We start from the raw sequence: 15,788 nt of genomic DNA, 5'->3' as shown, positions 1-15,788 counted from the left end.
ATCCTGGTGGAGCTGGCTAAACCTACAGACCTTCTCCATTCAATAACTCAATGCCACCATAGTGGGTTAGCAAAGCACGCATTATTCGAAGGATAAAAAAGAAATTAGGATGTGAGGGCTACCTTAATGGTTATTGTTTATTATATAAAGGAGAAGGACCTTTTACATGCCACCCCGCATGGCTCTGCCACTGGCTGATCACAGTGCAATGCTCCTCCGTTATCACAAATGTGCCTAGTTACACTGGTGCCATCTAGGAAGCATCTATAAAATTAAGTGTTCTGCTCCAGAAGTGATGTGCAGCCAGCTTTTCTACACAACATCAAACAAGACGAATCAGTCTCTTGTAGGAGATGTTCAAGAAATGCCATCAAATTAAAAACATGCCAATGATAAACTTTGTAACAATCACTTCTGTTAGATGAAGAGTAATTGGAAAACACCTGCAAATTAATCAGCGCTAGACACTGGTGAGAAGTGTTTCCTTTTCCTTTCTCAATGGGTATTCCTTTTACCAAATCAGAATGGTGAGCTGGTTAACTTACCTGTAGGGATTGGAATCTGTGTCTTGAACAGTGCCCATTTATAACACTGAATGTCAAAAGTGCAGCTTATTTTTGAACCGCCCCATTACCTTGGCAAACCACCTGAGGACTCACCATTTTGGCGTGGAGCCGCGGCGTGCCACTGAAGGTTCGAGGAGCGCAGGCAGGTGATGCCACAAAAGTGCGGTCTGAGTACTGCAGTCCAAACAAAAAGATCATTAAGCACACTGAAATTATGCATGGTCATAAGACTCCCCAAAAATATTTTGAACATTTTTTCCAGGACCTGGAGGTTTTGCAAAATAAGTCACGAGTAGCGAACTTGTAGTTATTAAATTGATGTGAATTTTGAAGAATCCCTCACAGATGGAAGGGAAAGGTAAGTTATTTTTTTTTGTCATTAATATATTTGAACAGACTGCACACCCTTAAGAGAATGGTTGCAAAGTCACCAACTAGACTCATGTCAAGTATGAAACGTTCAGCCAGCCCTAGTTCTCCAGCCAAGAACACCTCGGAGGGAGGCATTTATAAGCCAAGATAATGGTAAAATAGAATCTACAAGTTCCAAAATGAAAGATTAAATTGGATGAAATGCCAGGACTGTCACAAATGACATGGGGTCACTTGGTAGGTATGTCAGTTCACTACAGTCACTAAAACACAGCAGCACACTTTTCAGTATTCTCACCAGAGGCAGCATGGAAACTCCAACACAATAAGGAGAAAAAACACGAGGGGCAGATGACAGATAGGAACCTCCTGGCTCATGTAGGCTGTCCATTTACCAGCCGGATGATCTGGTAAATGGGCAGGGCCTGGTGCAGTCTGTGATCGAAGACTATGATTACTCCCCTCTGTACATCTCTGCCCTATGTACGTTTGGCAGGTGATGTTTTTAAACCACTCCTAGAAGAAGTCGATTCCAGTACATTGACTTCCCTTTCTCTGGAGAATTTTGTTACGTTATTCCTGGGCCTCTCCCACAAGTTTCACTCTTGAACCCCTTCTTTTTCATCAACGCGTACACATGAATCAACTTATATCTCTTCTTTGTTTGTATTCCTGAGTTTCTGCATCTTTCGTGCTTATACATCAGTATTACACCTCAAAGAGCTTACGTTCTGGGCCTAGTCAAAACCTTTTAATTTTACTAAAATTGTACACATGATAATATACTTATTTATGGAGGCTTTCAGCTGGTCCTCTTCATTTATTGGTTTCTTGCAGTATCATTCACCTTTTTCTACTACCCACACGTAGAGCATGGGGTAGTGGGTCAGCCAGTTCAGCCATTGGCTAACTTCACTGTGAGTGACAGAATATTGCTCTATCACGAGGAGCACATCCGCACACAAACTAGTTCCCTTCAGTGCCAGGGACTGCTATGGCAATGTGTGCTTTTTGAAACGAAAAAATGTTTGTGCTTTTAGCCCAGTTTTTATGTTAGCAGCCCCCCAAAAATAAAGTGTTACAGAAACTGTGACAAAATAAAATATTGATTGAAAAAGCAAAATGACTGGCAGCCAACGCCAGACCTATTGATTTTGTCAATGCCTATTTTTCAAACAGTGAAAACTCTTCTTATGTTGCTGGGGCTCTACAACGCAAGCCAATGGCATTCGTCTTACAAGACTGTAATTTTGTACTGTAGTTCGAGAGGTTCAATTCAAAGGAAACAAAAACTACAAATCCGATAATGCATAAGATAGCAAATTAAAGCTCAGAAGCACAGTACAACATCCCTAGTAGTGGATATTAACATAAAGACTATAGTTTAAGAAATATAGAAAATGTAAGAAATAAAAGAGACGTGCAATTTTCAAAGGGTTCACAGAAACCCTGGCTACAATGTGCAAATTTCAACCCTTTGACCATGAAGCACTCTCAATAATGAGTTAGAAGATCAAGATAACATCATGTCTCAGGAAAGTCAATGCACAAGAATCCACATGGCACAATCGCGATGTATATGGGGCCACTTACTGTGAATACCGGTTGTGGCACAAATAATAACACCGTGCCAGAATTGTGGACAATAAATAAAAGTAATGCTTTTTTGGTTAAAGGTAACAGTGGCAGAACTTGCAATTGTGTCATTATGAATATATTATTTTATTCTTAATGCCTAATTTTCAATAAATGGCACTCCCGTTTTTAAACTGTTGCTGTCACTATCGGCAGTCATCTTGAGTGGAGAAGCGAATGGTGAGTGGAGAAGGGAAAACACAACGCCCTAGTTGTTTTTATGAAGGAATAACATACTTCTAGTTAAAAAAGCTTTATGTCTAGAGATATTCCCAAAGAGTAGACTTTTCCAGATTTCATCCTGAACAGGAAATTTGGGAAATCAGCAGTACAAGTCCAGCACGCGTCCATCACTCCACTGATCGGACGTCTTCCCATCTCATCCAGGGTCCACCCCAGAAACCTGCCCCACCCTGCCAAGGGCCCACCTCTGTTCACATGAAGCCCATCTAGAGAGGACCAGAAGCCCATCCCATGGACTCAAGGCATTACATTAGGAACGTGCTCCTGCCTGCAATTTGTCTACCACAGGCAGAATGGTGAGCACCATATTAGCATTGAAAGCAGCCCTCGAGGACCCACAAGATTACTGCTCCAGCATTTTGCTTGTTTATGAAATGTTTTTACAAGCTGCCATACTTGGGATACAGGTCAGCCCTAGATGTTCTTAAACAAATCAACTTTCCCTCAAGACGTCCTCCCCTGCCTACAAGGTCCCATTCCAATAGCAGCCCAACATAACAAACCATGAGCTTGTCCCAGCTTTCACACGTTCCATTAAAGCCCAGCGGAAGGATTATCGTAGTCTACAGAACCACTCATGAGCCTTCCAAGACCACTATCCATACTGAGAGGATTCCACCTTTCTGTCAAAGAAACCACTGGTAAATTGTCCAGAGCACAATGCAGCCTCAAAGAAACCCAGATTATCAAGAGTACGCACCATCCTGGCAAGACCCCACTTGAGGCATCTGCCTTATGATTCGCATGCAGGAAGTCCCGCCTTCAGGACCAAAAGGGCAAATAGCACTATATTTATACATTAGCACATTTTTGTTCTAATATATAAATATATTCTTCTTGTTAATAAGTATTCAATTTAAGATAAGGAAGGGGACAGCTTCATCTCACCCTACAATGTTATTTAAAGTTCCCTAGCATTGATTTGCTTATTAAAATAATGCAGTTTTGCAAACGGACGTCGCACTGTCTTAGAGCTGGCTGGGGGTCACATCTCTGGTTACCCTTGCAGACTTTGACTAGTGTCTGGCAAGAAATGGGGTTAGTGACAAGCCTACTGAATGTTCTTCAACAAGAATGGAGGGCACTCTGTCCACTGGGGTGTTTGCTCTCACCTGCAGCCTGCTGCCACCAGGTGCATGCCCCCGGGGGGCCATAATTACACTGTATCCATCACCCAGCCGCTCATCCTCGTGTCCTGGGTGCTGAGACCTCCGGGGATACCGGCCGGCCTGCCCTGGTCCAGGCCGTGCCATAGAACCTGTACAGTAGTTCTCATCAGATGGCAGGACATCATAGCGATCAGCAGGAGTCTGGGGTCGGGAGGAGGACCTCATCAGCTGCCCTCGATTCCTGGAGCTGGTCACATAGGCTTCTTGCACTTTCTCGTTTGTGTGCCTCGAAACAGGTGCATGGCTTCCAGCCATGTCTTCCAAAGGATGCATGTCCACTCTACCCATGGGTGTGTGAGGCCTCGTCAGTGTCTTGTTACTTGGAGAAGCAGACCCTATTAGGTTAAGCTCCTCACAGGAGGAAGTGTGGGGTTTCACAGGTACCCCCTGGTCTTGGTGATAAGACCTTGGAATGTCTGGGAAATCTCTTTGTTGGTGAGCGCTGGATGACTGTGATTTCTGCAGTTGAGGAGAAACTGCATAGTAAGCTGGTCTGCCTCCAGCTCTGCCACCACCTGCACTGTCATCAGGAGTACTGCTCCCTTGTGGTGCCCGGGAAAGATCTGAAGGAGTTGGAGGGAGAGAGTATGACCTGGAGGCCCGGGTGGAGGTTTTGCCAGCTGGACCTGATCTCTCCATTGGAGGAGATGCCGCAGCTCTGTTGGAGTAGGTGAAGCCCGATGGCTCTGATGATTGCAACCATCTGTGTGAAGAATGGGGAGATTCTGGCCAGGCTGGACCTGGTCCTGGTCCATCGTCTTTCCTTTCCCAGCCTCCTTCCAGCTCGTATCTTTCCTGTTCATGTAGGGTAGCTCCCGGTCTGCTGATCAACGGTGATGATGGTAATGAAGTCTGAGCATAAGATACAACAGGAGAAGTAGGGTATGATTCGTGTTGATTCTCAAAAGCCTTTGGTACTTGTCCTGATGGTGTCCTGGACCTGAAAGTATAAAAAGCACAGTGTCAGGAAAGACAAGTACAACAAATGAGGAAGTTACTTCATGGAAGAACTAGACGTTGGCAGGTGCGCCACTTCTCCAGGCTTAAATGCTTTAAATCCAGAAGGATGTTGAAAGCAAATGAACCCACATTAGAAAACCTATGGCCTGAAAAAGGGTTAACCAATGGTAGCCTTCCTCCTGAAAGGCTTCTAGGCCTTCTTATAGAGCATAATCATAGCATCATCAAATGAACAAACAGTCATGATTTTGGAATCTTTGCTGGTGGTCACTGTCGGTTATACAACGTGACCTTGAAGTTGTTACTTGCTAGCGAGGAAGAGTTATTTTGATAAGTCCTTGATATGTGCTATAAAAAAGCAGACAGTAGCAGCTTTGCACTGGGTGACTCACGCACTCCAAGAGAGATGCAGCACAAACTCCCATAAAGCCTTGCATCCCTGAATTACAGTTTTTCAGCTCAAATAAACGACTTTATTAAAAACAACTTTAAGAATACTTTATAGGACCTTCAACTCCCGGATCTCAGCAACAGGTTGAAAGGGATTACTGCAATTTTACAGCAGAGTATCCTAAAAAAAGGCCCATGCAGTGGCATAGTTGACAAGAACATTCCCTATGAAAAAGCTCATTTCAGTGTAAGGTTCCACTGCACTGGTGTGGTGGGGAACGTATGCACTTGACTCACTCTAAGGCCTAAGTGTGTTTCAAACAACTTATGCACTTGAGTCACCCTAAGGCCTAAGTGTGTTTTGAACGAGTCTTCGGGAGTGACATGATGTGCTTTTAGTCACACAATTTACTCTAATGCTATGATGTTCTCTGTCACCTAACTGGTGGGAAATGATCCCAAACCTTACTTGCAAAATGTGTATTATATATCAACATTTCACATAACCCGCTCCTCTGTCTAATCGGAATCGGCTTAGAGGGACACGTAAAGAGCAACCCAGGCTTGTGTGGGCGCTAAACTAGTGCTCTTTCCACTTCCAGCAGCACTCACACAGGGATGTTCAGATGTAACTTGGATGAGTCAGCAGCTTCCACGAGGGCCTTCAAAACCTGGGTTAAGCACGAGGGCAGCCTGGCAGCTATACCTGCTGAAAAGGAGAAAAGCCCAGCACTTGACTGCTATTATATTAATGGGGGGGTTGTATTGCAAATTTCATAATTGGGCCCCTCCTTGCTTACTCTTATGATGAAGGTGGCATCGACTGGGCAAGATGGTACTGGATTCGATATATCGTCCGCTCAGCCAAAGTTATGTGGAAAGCACTGGCACAGGCCATTTAGCAACTGTAAAGAGTTTTAGTTTCCTCTCAGTTTAGTTCCTAAAATGCTTTTGCTAATTACCCACCAGACAAAAACAAAAATATCCTTAAACACTTACTCTTGGAGCTCTTTGACCATGAGTTTTTCCTTCTGCTGGGACACCCACTCCTCCACCTGTGAAATCGACTCTTTCCTTTGGATCAGTCTGTCACTTCCTCCTGAGAGGAGGTCGTAGGTGAAGTCGACTTTCTTGACCCCGCAGACTGGGGTCGATGGGGGTGCAGCGCCATGCTGGGATAAAGGCGTGAACTGGTCTACATCTTCACTGGAGGACGAGGTGGCAGGGTCTCTTGGGCCAGTGAAGGGACCACCTTTGCCCTCAATGTCCCCTCCTCTGTCTGGCCCCAGGAGACTGTCACTGGAGCTGTTCTGCTGAGACCGTGTGTCAGACAGGTGGGCGATTTCCAGGGACTCTGCACTTTTGGTGTGTTCCCCATTTTGGACTAATGTGGAGCGTGTGAAATCTTCATAGCTGGCATAGAACCCTTCCGGAGCAGAGCTTGAGTGGTTATTGAGGTGTCCCATCCTGGGAAAGACAAAAGAGAACACATTCCATCGCAGTGTTACCAGTGGCAGAACCAGTTTGGTGTGGTTGAAGGATGGTGAATAATCTAATATGATTTTTTATCATTTATAGAGCAGCATCCCTAATATGATGGTCTCCTGGCAATTAAATGAGATGTGCTTTATTGCCTAACACACAGATCCCTGCAACTCACAGGTAATTCAATGAACAAGCTAAGAAATGTGTTGTTGCCTTCAGTTTGCAAACTGTGCAATTAAATCTAGAGTGCTAATAAAAACTACATAAATTAAAAAAAAAAACTAAATAAAATACTTTGTTTGCAGAATAAGGGAGCGTGAACTAGTAGTATAATTGTTCCACACCAACTAATGCCTCTGCCAATTGTTATGTTACGTTATGTTACAGCATACTTGTAATGCGCATGGCTACTCCAAGGAGTGTCCCGGTGCAAAGCCATACTTCAGATTCCTTTGACACTACCAATTCATCTACACAATTCCACGTAGGCACTTTCCCAGCCAGTGAGGACAGAAAAAGGATATACACAGTACCAGAGTCAGACATACAGTGAGATATACACACAAAACACACACACACACACACGTTCTATATATATATATTCACACTTGCAGCATGGCAGTACAAAATAAAGATGGCCCAATAACACTTCGTGTAGAGCAAACTGTACTAATAAACACGCATTCATTACTACAGTGCAAAGGTCAAATGTGTACAGTACAGCAAAATCAACATGAAACCACGTTGTTTACTCTCTTACAGACTGCATTCAACAATGATTGCTCACAGAAACAGCTCTTCCAATAGTCAAGAAGGCTCTTCAATGTGATTTTACTTTACTGCACAAATTTAACCCCTTTGCATCGAGATGTTAGTTATATATTTAAAAAAAAATACAAAAATAAAATGCCACGTCATTAAGTAGATATATAGATATATATGCAGATGTGAAAAGTATAATGTGCTATTTTTATCAAGAAGGGGAGGAGCATCCGAGCTCACTCGAGGCTCCACCTCTCGTGAGTTATGGCCTCTCCTCACACTCGGCAATGGTAGCGAATAGCATATTACACGCTGCACATCAGCAAATATACACGTGTGTGCTCACACATTTTTCACAAAGATGTCTGCGCAGCAACTAGTCTGCACGGTTGCAAGCATTAGCTTGTCTTTGTTAACCACCCACACTTCCCTTGGAATGTACCAATTCCCCAGAGGACATTATGAGGCTACCACACCCAAGACAGAGGGAACTCTCGGTTGCACACGTGATTTCAGACATCTTACTTGTTGTTATTTTCCCCCACAACCAGTGCCGACTGGTTCATGGCGCGTATCCAGCCGTTCATGTCCTCCTGGGTGTCGGCCCCAAAGTAGTACGTCCGCATGCCCGGGTGCTCGGCCTAAAGACAGTGATGGAGAGAGATGTTCAGATCGCAGCATAGCCTGGCTAACAGCGCGGCGACAGTGGATGGGGAGTGTCACTAGGCGCTATAGATAGAGAACGACGCAGGTAGGAAGGAGCAAGAAGAGGATTCTGGGGAAAATGTGGACCGAGAGAGGGCTTTGAAGGTGGGGGGGGGGGGATTGAGGGGCAGAGAGGGCCGAGGTGAAAGACAGAAGATGGACCGAGAGAGGGCTTTGAAGGTGGGGTAGGGGGGGGGGGGGGGGGATTGGGGGGCAGAGAGGGCCGAGGTGAAAGACAGAAGATGCACTGGATGAGAGACTGTGACTAGTGACATTTTTTGTCTGGGCGTAGATACATTTGGTTTAAAAACGGAAACTATGAATAAGGGCAGTTAGGGGAAAGCGTGTGTGTGTTACCATACACAGGGAGGCAGGAAAGGGGAGACCTGGTACCATTCCTCTACAAAACGTGGCCCATCGTGCTGCCCGGGCAGAGCCCTGTAGTGTTGGGGGCCCCAGGCCCTCATTCTACTACAAGCCCTTCCCTCCCCACATAATGAGATTCACACGTGCTGACCACAGAGGGCCTAAGGTGGCCAGAGACCCGCTACTTCCGCAGAGGAACCCAGACAGGTGACAGAAAAACATAATTGCACTACTTGGAAATACGCATTCTTCTCACGTCACCCCGTTCCCTCCAAATCATACTGCGCTTAGTGAGCTGTGGGGGCTCGTGAAAGGGGGACGACTAGGGAGGCCCGGTCTTCTGCCGCCACGGTACAGGGGAGAGACTACGGAGGCTGTGCTCTGCAGCCAGTGTTCATGCATGATACCAACAAGATCAGACTCTTCAACCAGCGTGTGGGGAAGACTACAGAGGCCGTGTACAGACTAGCATACAGACGACAGGCCGAAGAGGCCAGGCACTGAACCAATGCACAGGAGCCATGCTTTCAAGAGAAAGTACAGGGGCGGCCAAGCCCTCTGCAGCCAATGTACAGGGAGCAGAATAAAACGGTCAGGTTCTGGATTTATGGTGCAGCAGGGAGGCAAAAGTGACAGCGTACAGGGGAGGGACCAAAGAGGACAGGCTCTGCAGCCAGTGTACAGGCGAGGGACCAAGGAGAACAGGCTCTGCTACCAGCGTACAGAGGAGGGGCCGAAGAGGACAGGCTCTGCAGCCAGTGTACAGAGGAGGGGCCAAAGAGGACAGGCTCTGCAGCCAGTGTACAGGGGAGGGACCAAAGAGGACAGGCTCTGCAGCCAGTGTACAGGGGAGGGACCAAAGAGGACAGGCTCTGCACCAGTGTACAGAGGAGGGACAAAAGAGGACAGGCTCTGCAGCCAGTGTACAGGGGAGGGACCAAGGAGAACAGGCTCTGCAGCCAGTGTACAGAGGAGGGACCAAAGAGGACAGTCTCTACAGCCAGTGTACAGGCGAGGGACCAAGGAGAACAGGCTCTGCACCAGTATACAGAGGAGGGACCAAAGAGGACAGGCTCTGCAGCCAGTGTACAGGGGAGGGACCAAGGAGAACAGGCTCTGCAGCCAGTGTACAGGGGAGGGACCAAAGAGGACAGGCTCTGCAGCCAGTGTACAGGGGAGGGACCAAGGAGAACAAGCTCTGCACCCAGTGTACAGGGGAGGGACCAAGGAGAACAGGCTCTGCAGCCAGTGTACAGAGGAGGGGCCAAAGAGGGCAGGCTCTTCACCAGTGTACAGAGGAGGGACCAAAGAGGACAGGCTCTGCAACAGTGTACAGAGGAGGGACCAAAGAGGACAGGCTCTGCACCAGTGTACAGAGGAGGGACCAAAGAGAACAGGCTCTGCAACCAGCGTACAGGGGAGGGGCCAAAAAGGACATGCTCTGCAGCCAGCGTACAGGGGAGGGACCAAAAAGGACATGCTCTGCAGCCAGTGTACAGGGGAGGGACCAAACAGGACAGGCTCTGCACCAGTGTACAGGGGAGGGACCAAGGAGAACAGGCTCTGCAACCAGCGTACAGGGGAGGGACCAAAGAGGACATGCTCTGCAGCCAGTGTACAGGGGAGGGACCAAAGAGGACAGGCTCTGCAGCCAGCGTACAGGGGAGGGACCAAGGAGAACAGGCTCTGCAACCAGCGTACAGAGGAGGGACCAAAGAGGACATGCTCTGCAGCCAGCGTACAGGGGAGGGACCAAAGAGGACAGGCTCTGCAGCCAGCATACAGGGGAGGGACCAAAGAGGACAGGCTCTGCAGCCAGTGTGCAGGGGAGGGACCAAGGAGAACAGGCTCTGCAACCAGCGTACAGGGAAGGGACCAAGGAGAACAGGCTCTGCAACCAGCGTACAGGGGAGGGACCAAAGAGAACAGGCTCTCCAACCAGCGTACGGGGGAGGGACCAAAGAGGTCTGACAGGCTTTGCACCAGTGTACATGGGAGGACCAAAGAGAACAGGCTCTGCAGCCAGCGTACTGGGGAGGGACCAAAGAGAACAGGCTCTGCAACCAGCGTACAGGGGAGGGACCAAAGAGGGCAGGCTCTGCAGCCAGTGTACAGGGGAGGGACCAAGGAGAACAGGCTCTGCAACCAGCGTACAGGGAAGGGACCAAGGAGAACAGGCTCTGCAACCAGCGTACAGGGAAGGGACCAAGGAGAACAGGCTCTGCAACCAGCGTACAGGGGAGGGACCAAAGAGAACAGGCTCTCCAACCAGCGTACGGGGGAGGGACCAAAGAGGTCTGACAGGCTTTGCACCAGTGTACATGGGAGGACCAAAGAGAACAGGCTCTGCAGCCAGCGTACTGGGGAGGGACCAAAGAGAACAGGCTCTGCAACCAGGGTACAGGGGAGGGACCAAAGAGGGCAGGCTCTGCAGCCAGCGTACAGGGGAGGGACCAAAGAGAACAGGCTCTCCAACCAGCGTACGGGGGAGGGACCAAAGAGGACAGGCTGTACAGGGGAGGGACCAAAGAGGACAGGCTCTGCAGCCAGTGTACAGGGGAGGGACCAAAGAGGGGAGGGACCAAAGAGGACAGGCTCTGCAGCAAGTGTACAGGGGAGGGACCAAAGAGGGGAGGGACCAAAGAGGACAGGCTCTGCAGCCAGTGTACAGGGAAGGGACCAAAGAGGACAGGCTCTGCAGCCAGTGTACAGGGAAGGGACCAAAGAGAACAGGCTCTGCAACCACGGGCGAGAGACAGTGCCGGATTAAACCCTGTGGAGGCCCTTAGGCAATAAAAATTCCCCCCGCACACTATCTCCCTATACATTTTTAATGTTACCAACCAACAATTTTAATAAACCAATATTTTTACACAAAACTAAACATTACATGTACGTAGTTTGCACCAAATGTTTTTTACAAACTGACATCTGACAGAAGATGAGCTTTTAAGAGACAAGCTGTTATGTCTATGATTTATGCACTTTAAGTTGTTAATGGGTACAATACATTGATACAGTATTTTCTCTATAGAGTCTTTCATGTAAAGTTTTCAATTCTTTCAGTTGATTCGTTTTTTCTATCTTTTGTAAACAATTTAAGAAAGCTTGATTGTAATTTTCTTTCAAGATCAAATCAATATTATGATCCATTGTCACGGGGCCCCTAGAAGGGGTGGGGCCCATAGGCCGGTGCCTTCTTTGCTTACTTCGTATTCTGACACTGGGGAGAGACCAAAGAGGTCTGACTCTGCAACCAGCGTACAGAGGAGAGACCAGAGAACAGGCTCTGCAACCAGCTTAAAAGAGAGCGAACAAAGAGATCAGACTCAGTATCCAGTGCACCTGGGAGAGACCAAAGAAATCAGAAACTGCACTTACAGAGTACTGGAGAGAGACCAAAGAGGCCACACTCTGCAGTCAGACTATGAGCGACAGACCGCAGAGTCCGGGTTCTGCAGTAAATGTTAGAGGATAGATCCAGAGAGTCTAGGCTCTCCATTCAGTGTGCAGGGAAGAGACCGCGTTAGGCCATATTTTATATCGGGGGCAACAGAGCTGAGGAAGGATAGCTGAGGGGACAGGCACTGTAGCCAGTGTGACTGGATAGAGCACCTTAACGCCACACTGTGCAATAAGGGTAGATAAAACTATGAAAAAACACTATCACTCAATCACCCCTGGTAATCCACTCCTTTTTCTAGCGTGTTTATAATATTTGCTTTCTTATGAATTTAGAGCCAAGAGTTTTGGCCCAGACCACAATTGTCATTACACTACTGAAAAAGCAACAGATATCAAGATGAACAAAATATTCAGACATAGAAAGAATGGGGGAAAAAAGAGAACATTCATTAACAAACCCAATCACTTTGTCTTTTTACATTTTCTCACAGTACACCGTAGACAGTGTCAATGCAAGCTTCTGCACGCAAGATGGCTTTGGCAGACATGTAACTGACTCCATTCCTACCTTACCACCCTTCCATAGCATGTGAGGTAATCTTGCTAGTAATTTACTCCAACCCAGTACTAGACTTTCAGAGAAAGTAAATGGCCTGGAGCAACATTTTTAACTTCCCCACACTGTGACAGTGACTCTTTCCCAGACATCCCAAACTATCAGAGGTGATGGGAGGTCTAGAAAAGAGTCATTGTTGAGGAATATTCCAACTTCCTCAAAAAGACATGAAGAGGAAGAAATTCCCTGGTAGGTTGTGAGCCTATAGGACCACATGACAATTACCTAAGAACGTTTTGCACCAATTATTCTGAATGAGAAGAAGGGGTCCTTTACAAGAAAGAGGAGTGTGGCAGGTAGCCAAGCAGCACCCATAGCAGCACCTACTGCTGGAGAACATCTGCCATTACAGGACACCTCTCAGTCTCTTGACAGCCAGGCAAAAGCTTTCAGCCTGGACATGGAACAAGTAAATATGCTGGGGATTGTCACTTCTACACCTAATCACAACTCTTCTTGAAAAAATACCACTACACCAATTTGTAAAAAAGGATTGATATACTGCTACACCATACGCAAAAACAATTAAGAGAGTCAGAGGCAACCATATAGAGGCAGAATGTGGACAACAGGAAATAGGACAAAAGGAAAGTGCCAGGAAGGATGAAGTAACAGAGACAAATGTCATTCAGACCACGGAGGGGGGGCCACCGGCATGGCATATTAATCACACACATCTTTATCCATCTTCCCAACAGGCCAAGATGAAACACTCCTGAGCACTGGAGGCCTACCTTGAAGGTGAATTTACGGTTCTTGGCTTCTCTGGGACCTGCTGGTAAGATCTCATAGCTGGGTAACAGGATGCTGCCAAGGACCGTCTCCTCACGGCTGTCTGCAGAGGGAAAAGCAGAAAAAAGAACCATGTATGCCAGTCATTTGGTGGAAAAAAGCTGGTGACTGGTAGAAATAAGATGGCCAGTGATATTGAATGGGATGCAAGTGGATGTTATTAGACTCGTCCCACACGCAAATCTCATCTAACACACGCTTGTCCCTGGCAACCCTAGGCGGCAATCTGGCATGTGATGGCGGTACACCTCGCTAACCAATGCAGGAAGGGTAAACAAGTGTCAACGATTTACACTAGAGTTACAAATAAGAAACAGTGTAAAAATGAGTGACATTGTTGGTCTAACTGGTCAACACAAATAAGTGACACTGTGATTATGAATGACAGATACTGGGTACAAATGATTGGCACTCTTTATACAAGCACATTGCATGGTAGATACAACTAGATGACCACGTTGGTACAAACGAGGGAAGTTATAGGTACAAAGGAGTAAGAGCAGAAATAAGGGAAATTACAGGTACAAACAGGTACCACCCTTGGCACAAATAAGTGAAATTGTGGGTACAAAGAAGCAAGACCCCGGGGACAAACAAGTGATTCTGCAGGTAAAATGGGTGGCCAAGTCAAGGCAAATGAGTGACAAGATAAATACAGTTACATTGGCTGAAGAAACTTTTATAACTGTCAAAACACATAACATTAGTATAAATGAGTGATGGAGTCTGTACAAATGAGTGACCATGGCGGGACAAATGGGGGGCACTATCAGTAGAAACGGGTGGCTTGCTCCACAGGTATGTGACTCTAGGTAATTATGAGTAAATGTGCTCCTCTGCCTTTATGCACCGAGACATAACCTGAGCTGTGTCCTAAGTATCGCCCCTTTTAATATGTACATTTATTTTGTTAAGAGTTACATATGCCTTCCTAGAGAGAAACTCAACATCTAGCACTCCGAATTTACATAGGCGTACTGCAGAGAAGACAAACTACACATCCCACGTGCTTCTCTTCGGGGAGGAAATATTTTCCCCAAACAAAAGGTCAGTTTCTCTGTGTATTAATTCTTGCCAGATATCTATCCATCCTTCACTTGGGGATATCTATCCACCCTTCATTTGGGGTGAACAGTTTGCACAGCCTTTCTGCTATTTTACTGTATGGGTATATCTTTTTTCATAAAGTTGACAAAATATATCTGAAAATAGCAAAGGGAATTTCAATAAAACACGTTTAGCTGGAGGCAGCACTTTAGTTCCTTCTCAAAAATTAAAAGCAGCAGGAAATGGGCATTTAGGCTTTGTCATGAATAAGAACAATGGTTAAAAAAACGAATTAACGTTTCCTTCTACACCATTAACAACATTTTGTGTTTGATATTCACGAAGAACAGAATACAGAAGAAAATGCATCTCTCAACTCCAAAGTAGGTTCAACCAAGAGAATTGGGAGCAAATGGTGTGAAATCAGGGCATCAGAAAGGTTGCGGAGGGAAGACTGGCTCTCAAAAGGGTCTGTTTTTAAATGAGGGTCAATGCAGTAATGCTTTGTGAATGCATGGTCTGATCTCTAAATGTCCACTGTGCAATTTCCGGTGATTAGCACATTACTCAGGAGGGTAGAAGAAGAAAGTTTATCTCTGGTAGGATGAGCTTTGGGCATAATCAACATCAAACAACAGCTTGACATTGGCAGCAAAGTGTGTTTTTACTATGAAGCTCTTGGCGGCAAAGTCAAAATCATTTCTGAAACCCAAGCCGGTTGTGATGCCCTCAACTTCAAAGGGAACCTCATGGCCAAATTACTGAGGTGGATTTCTCAGTCAAATGCATTCAATGGTGTTTCATTTATATATTTTAGCTGGCTATTTTAAACAAGATAAAATGTTTGCTTATTAAAAGTCTATTTCGATACTTAATATTTTGTCTTTGAAAATGGGATGTGGATTACCCATCTCTAGAGTACTAGCAGAAGACTAACCTGGATTTTTAAGAAGCCAAAAGTTCCCCTCATACATCTTCTCTTCTAACCTCTGACTTTATGGCTCCTTCTCTCCTCACCCCCATACCTAGGAACATACATTGGTCTGATGGTGGAAGCAGCATTCTTGAATACCAACAATGCATACAACACATCCCTTCCCAAGGAGTTGGCTTGAGGCGTGTGGGAAAATTGAAAGAGAGGCCAGAGAAAGCTTACCCCGATAATAAAATAGGCAGAAATCTGACAGCACAAACCATCTCCTCTTCCAAAGACGCAGGCCGGCGCTATCCTAAAATAAAATTAAGAAACATGTTCAAGATGATGTAGTGAGGCCT

The 15,788-nt window shown here is 46.2% G+C and overlaps 1 protein-coding gene across 1 annotated transcript in view; it reads right to left on the bottom strand.

Moving 5' to 3' along the window:
• Nucleotides 1-15,788, bottom strand: part of LOC138246270 (pleckstrin homology domain-containing family A member 7-like) — a 236,784-nt gene that overhangs the window by 110,804 nt on the left and 110,192 nt on the right. The window contains exons 4-9 of the mRNA XM_069200700.1: nt 15,670-15,742; nt 13,409-13,509; nt 8,108-8,223; nt 6,335-6,802; nt 3,929-4,925; nt 660-740 (exon numbers count right to left, since the gene is read on the bottom strand). Coding sequence (XP_069056801.1) covers nt 660-740; nt 3,929-4,925; nt 6,335-6,802; nt 8,108-8,223; nt 13,409-13,509; nt 15,670-15,742 — 1,836 coding nt within the window. The remainder of the gene's footprint in view (nt 1-659; nt 741-3,928; nt 4,926-6,334; nt 6,803-8,107; nt 8,224-13,408; nt 13,510-15,669; nt 15,743-15,788) is intronic.

Source organism: Pleurodeles waltl, chromosome 7, assembly GCF_031143425.1.
Source record: "Pleurodeles waltl isolate 20211129_DDA chromosome 7, aPleWal1.hap1.20221129, whole genome shotgun sequence".
In the NCBI taxonomy this organism is placed as follows: Eukaryota; Metazoa; Chordata; class Amphibia; order Caudata; family Salamandridae; genus Pleurodeles; species Pleurodeles waltl.
The sequence above is the reverse complement of the archived record's forward strand: the minus strand, read 5'-3'. Positions and strand labels throughout refer to the sequence as shown.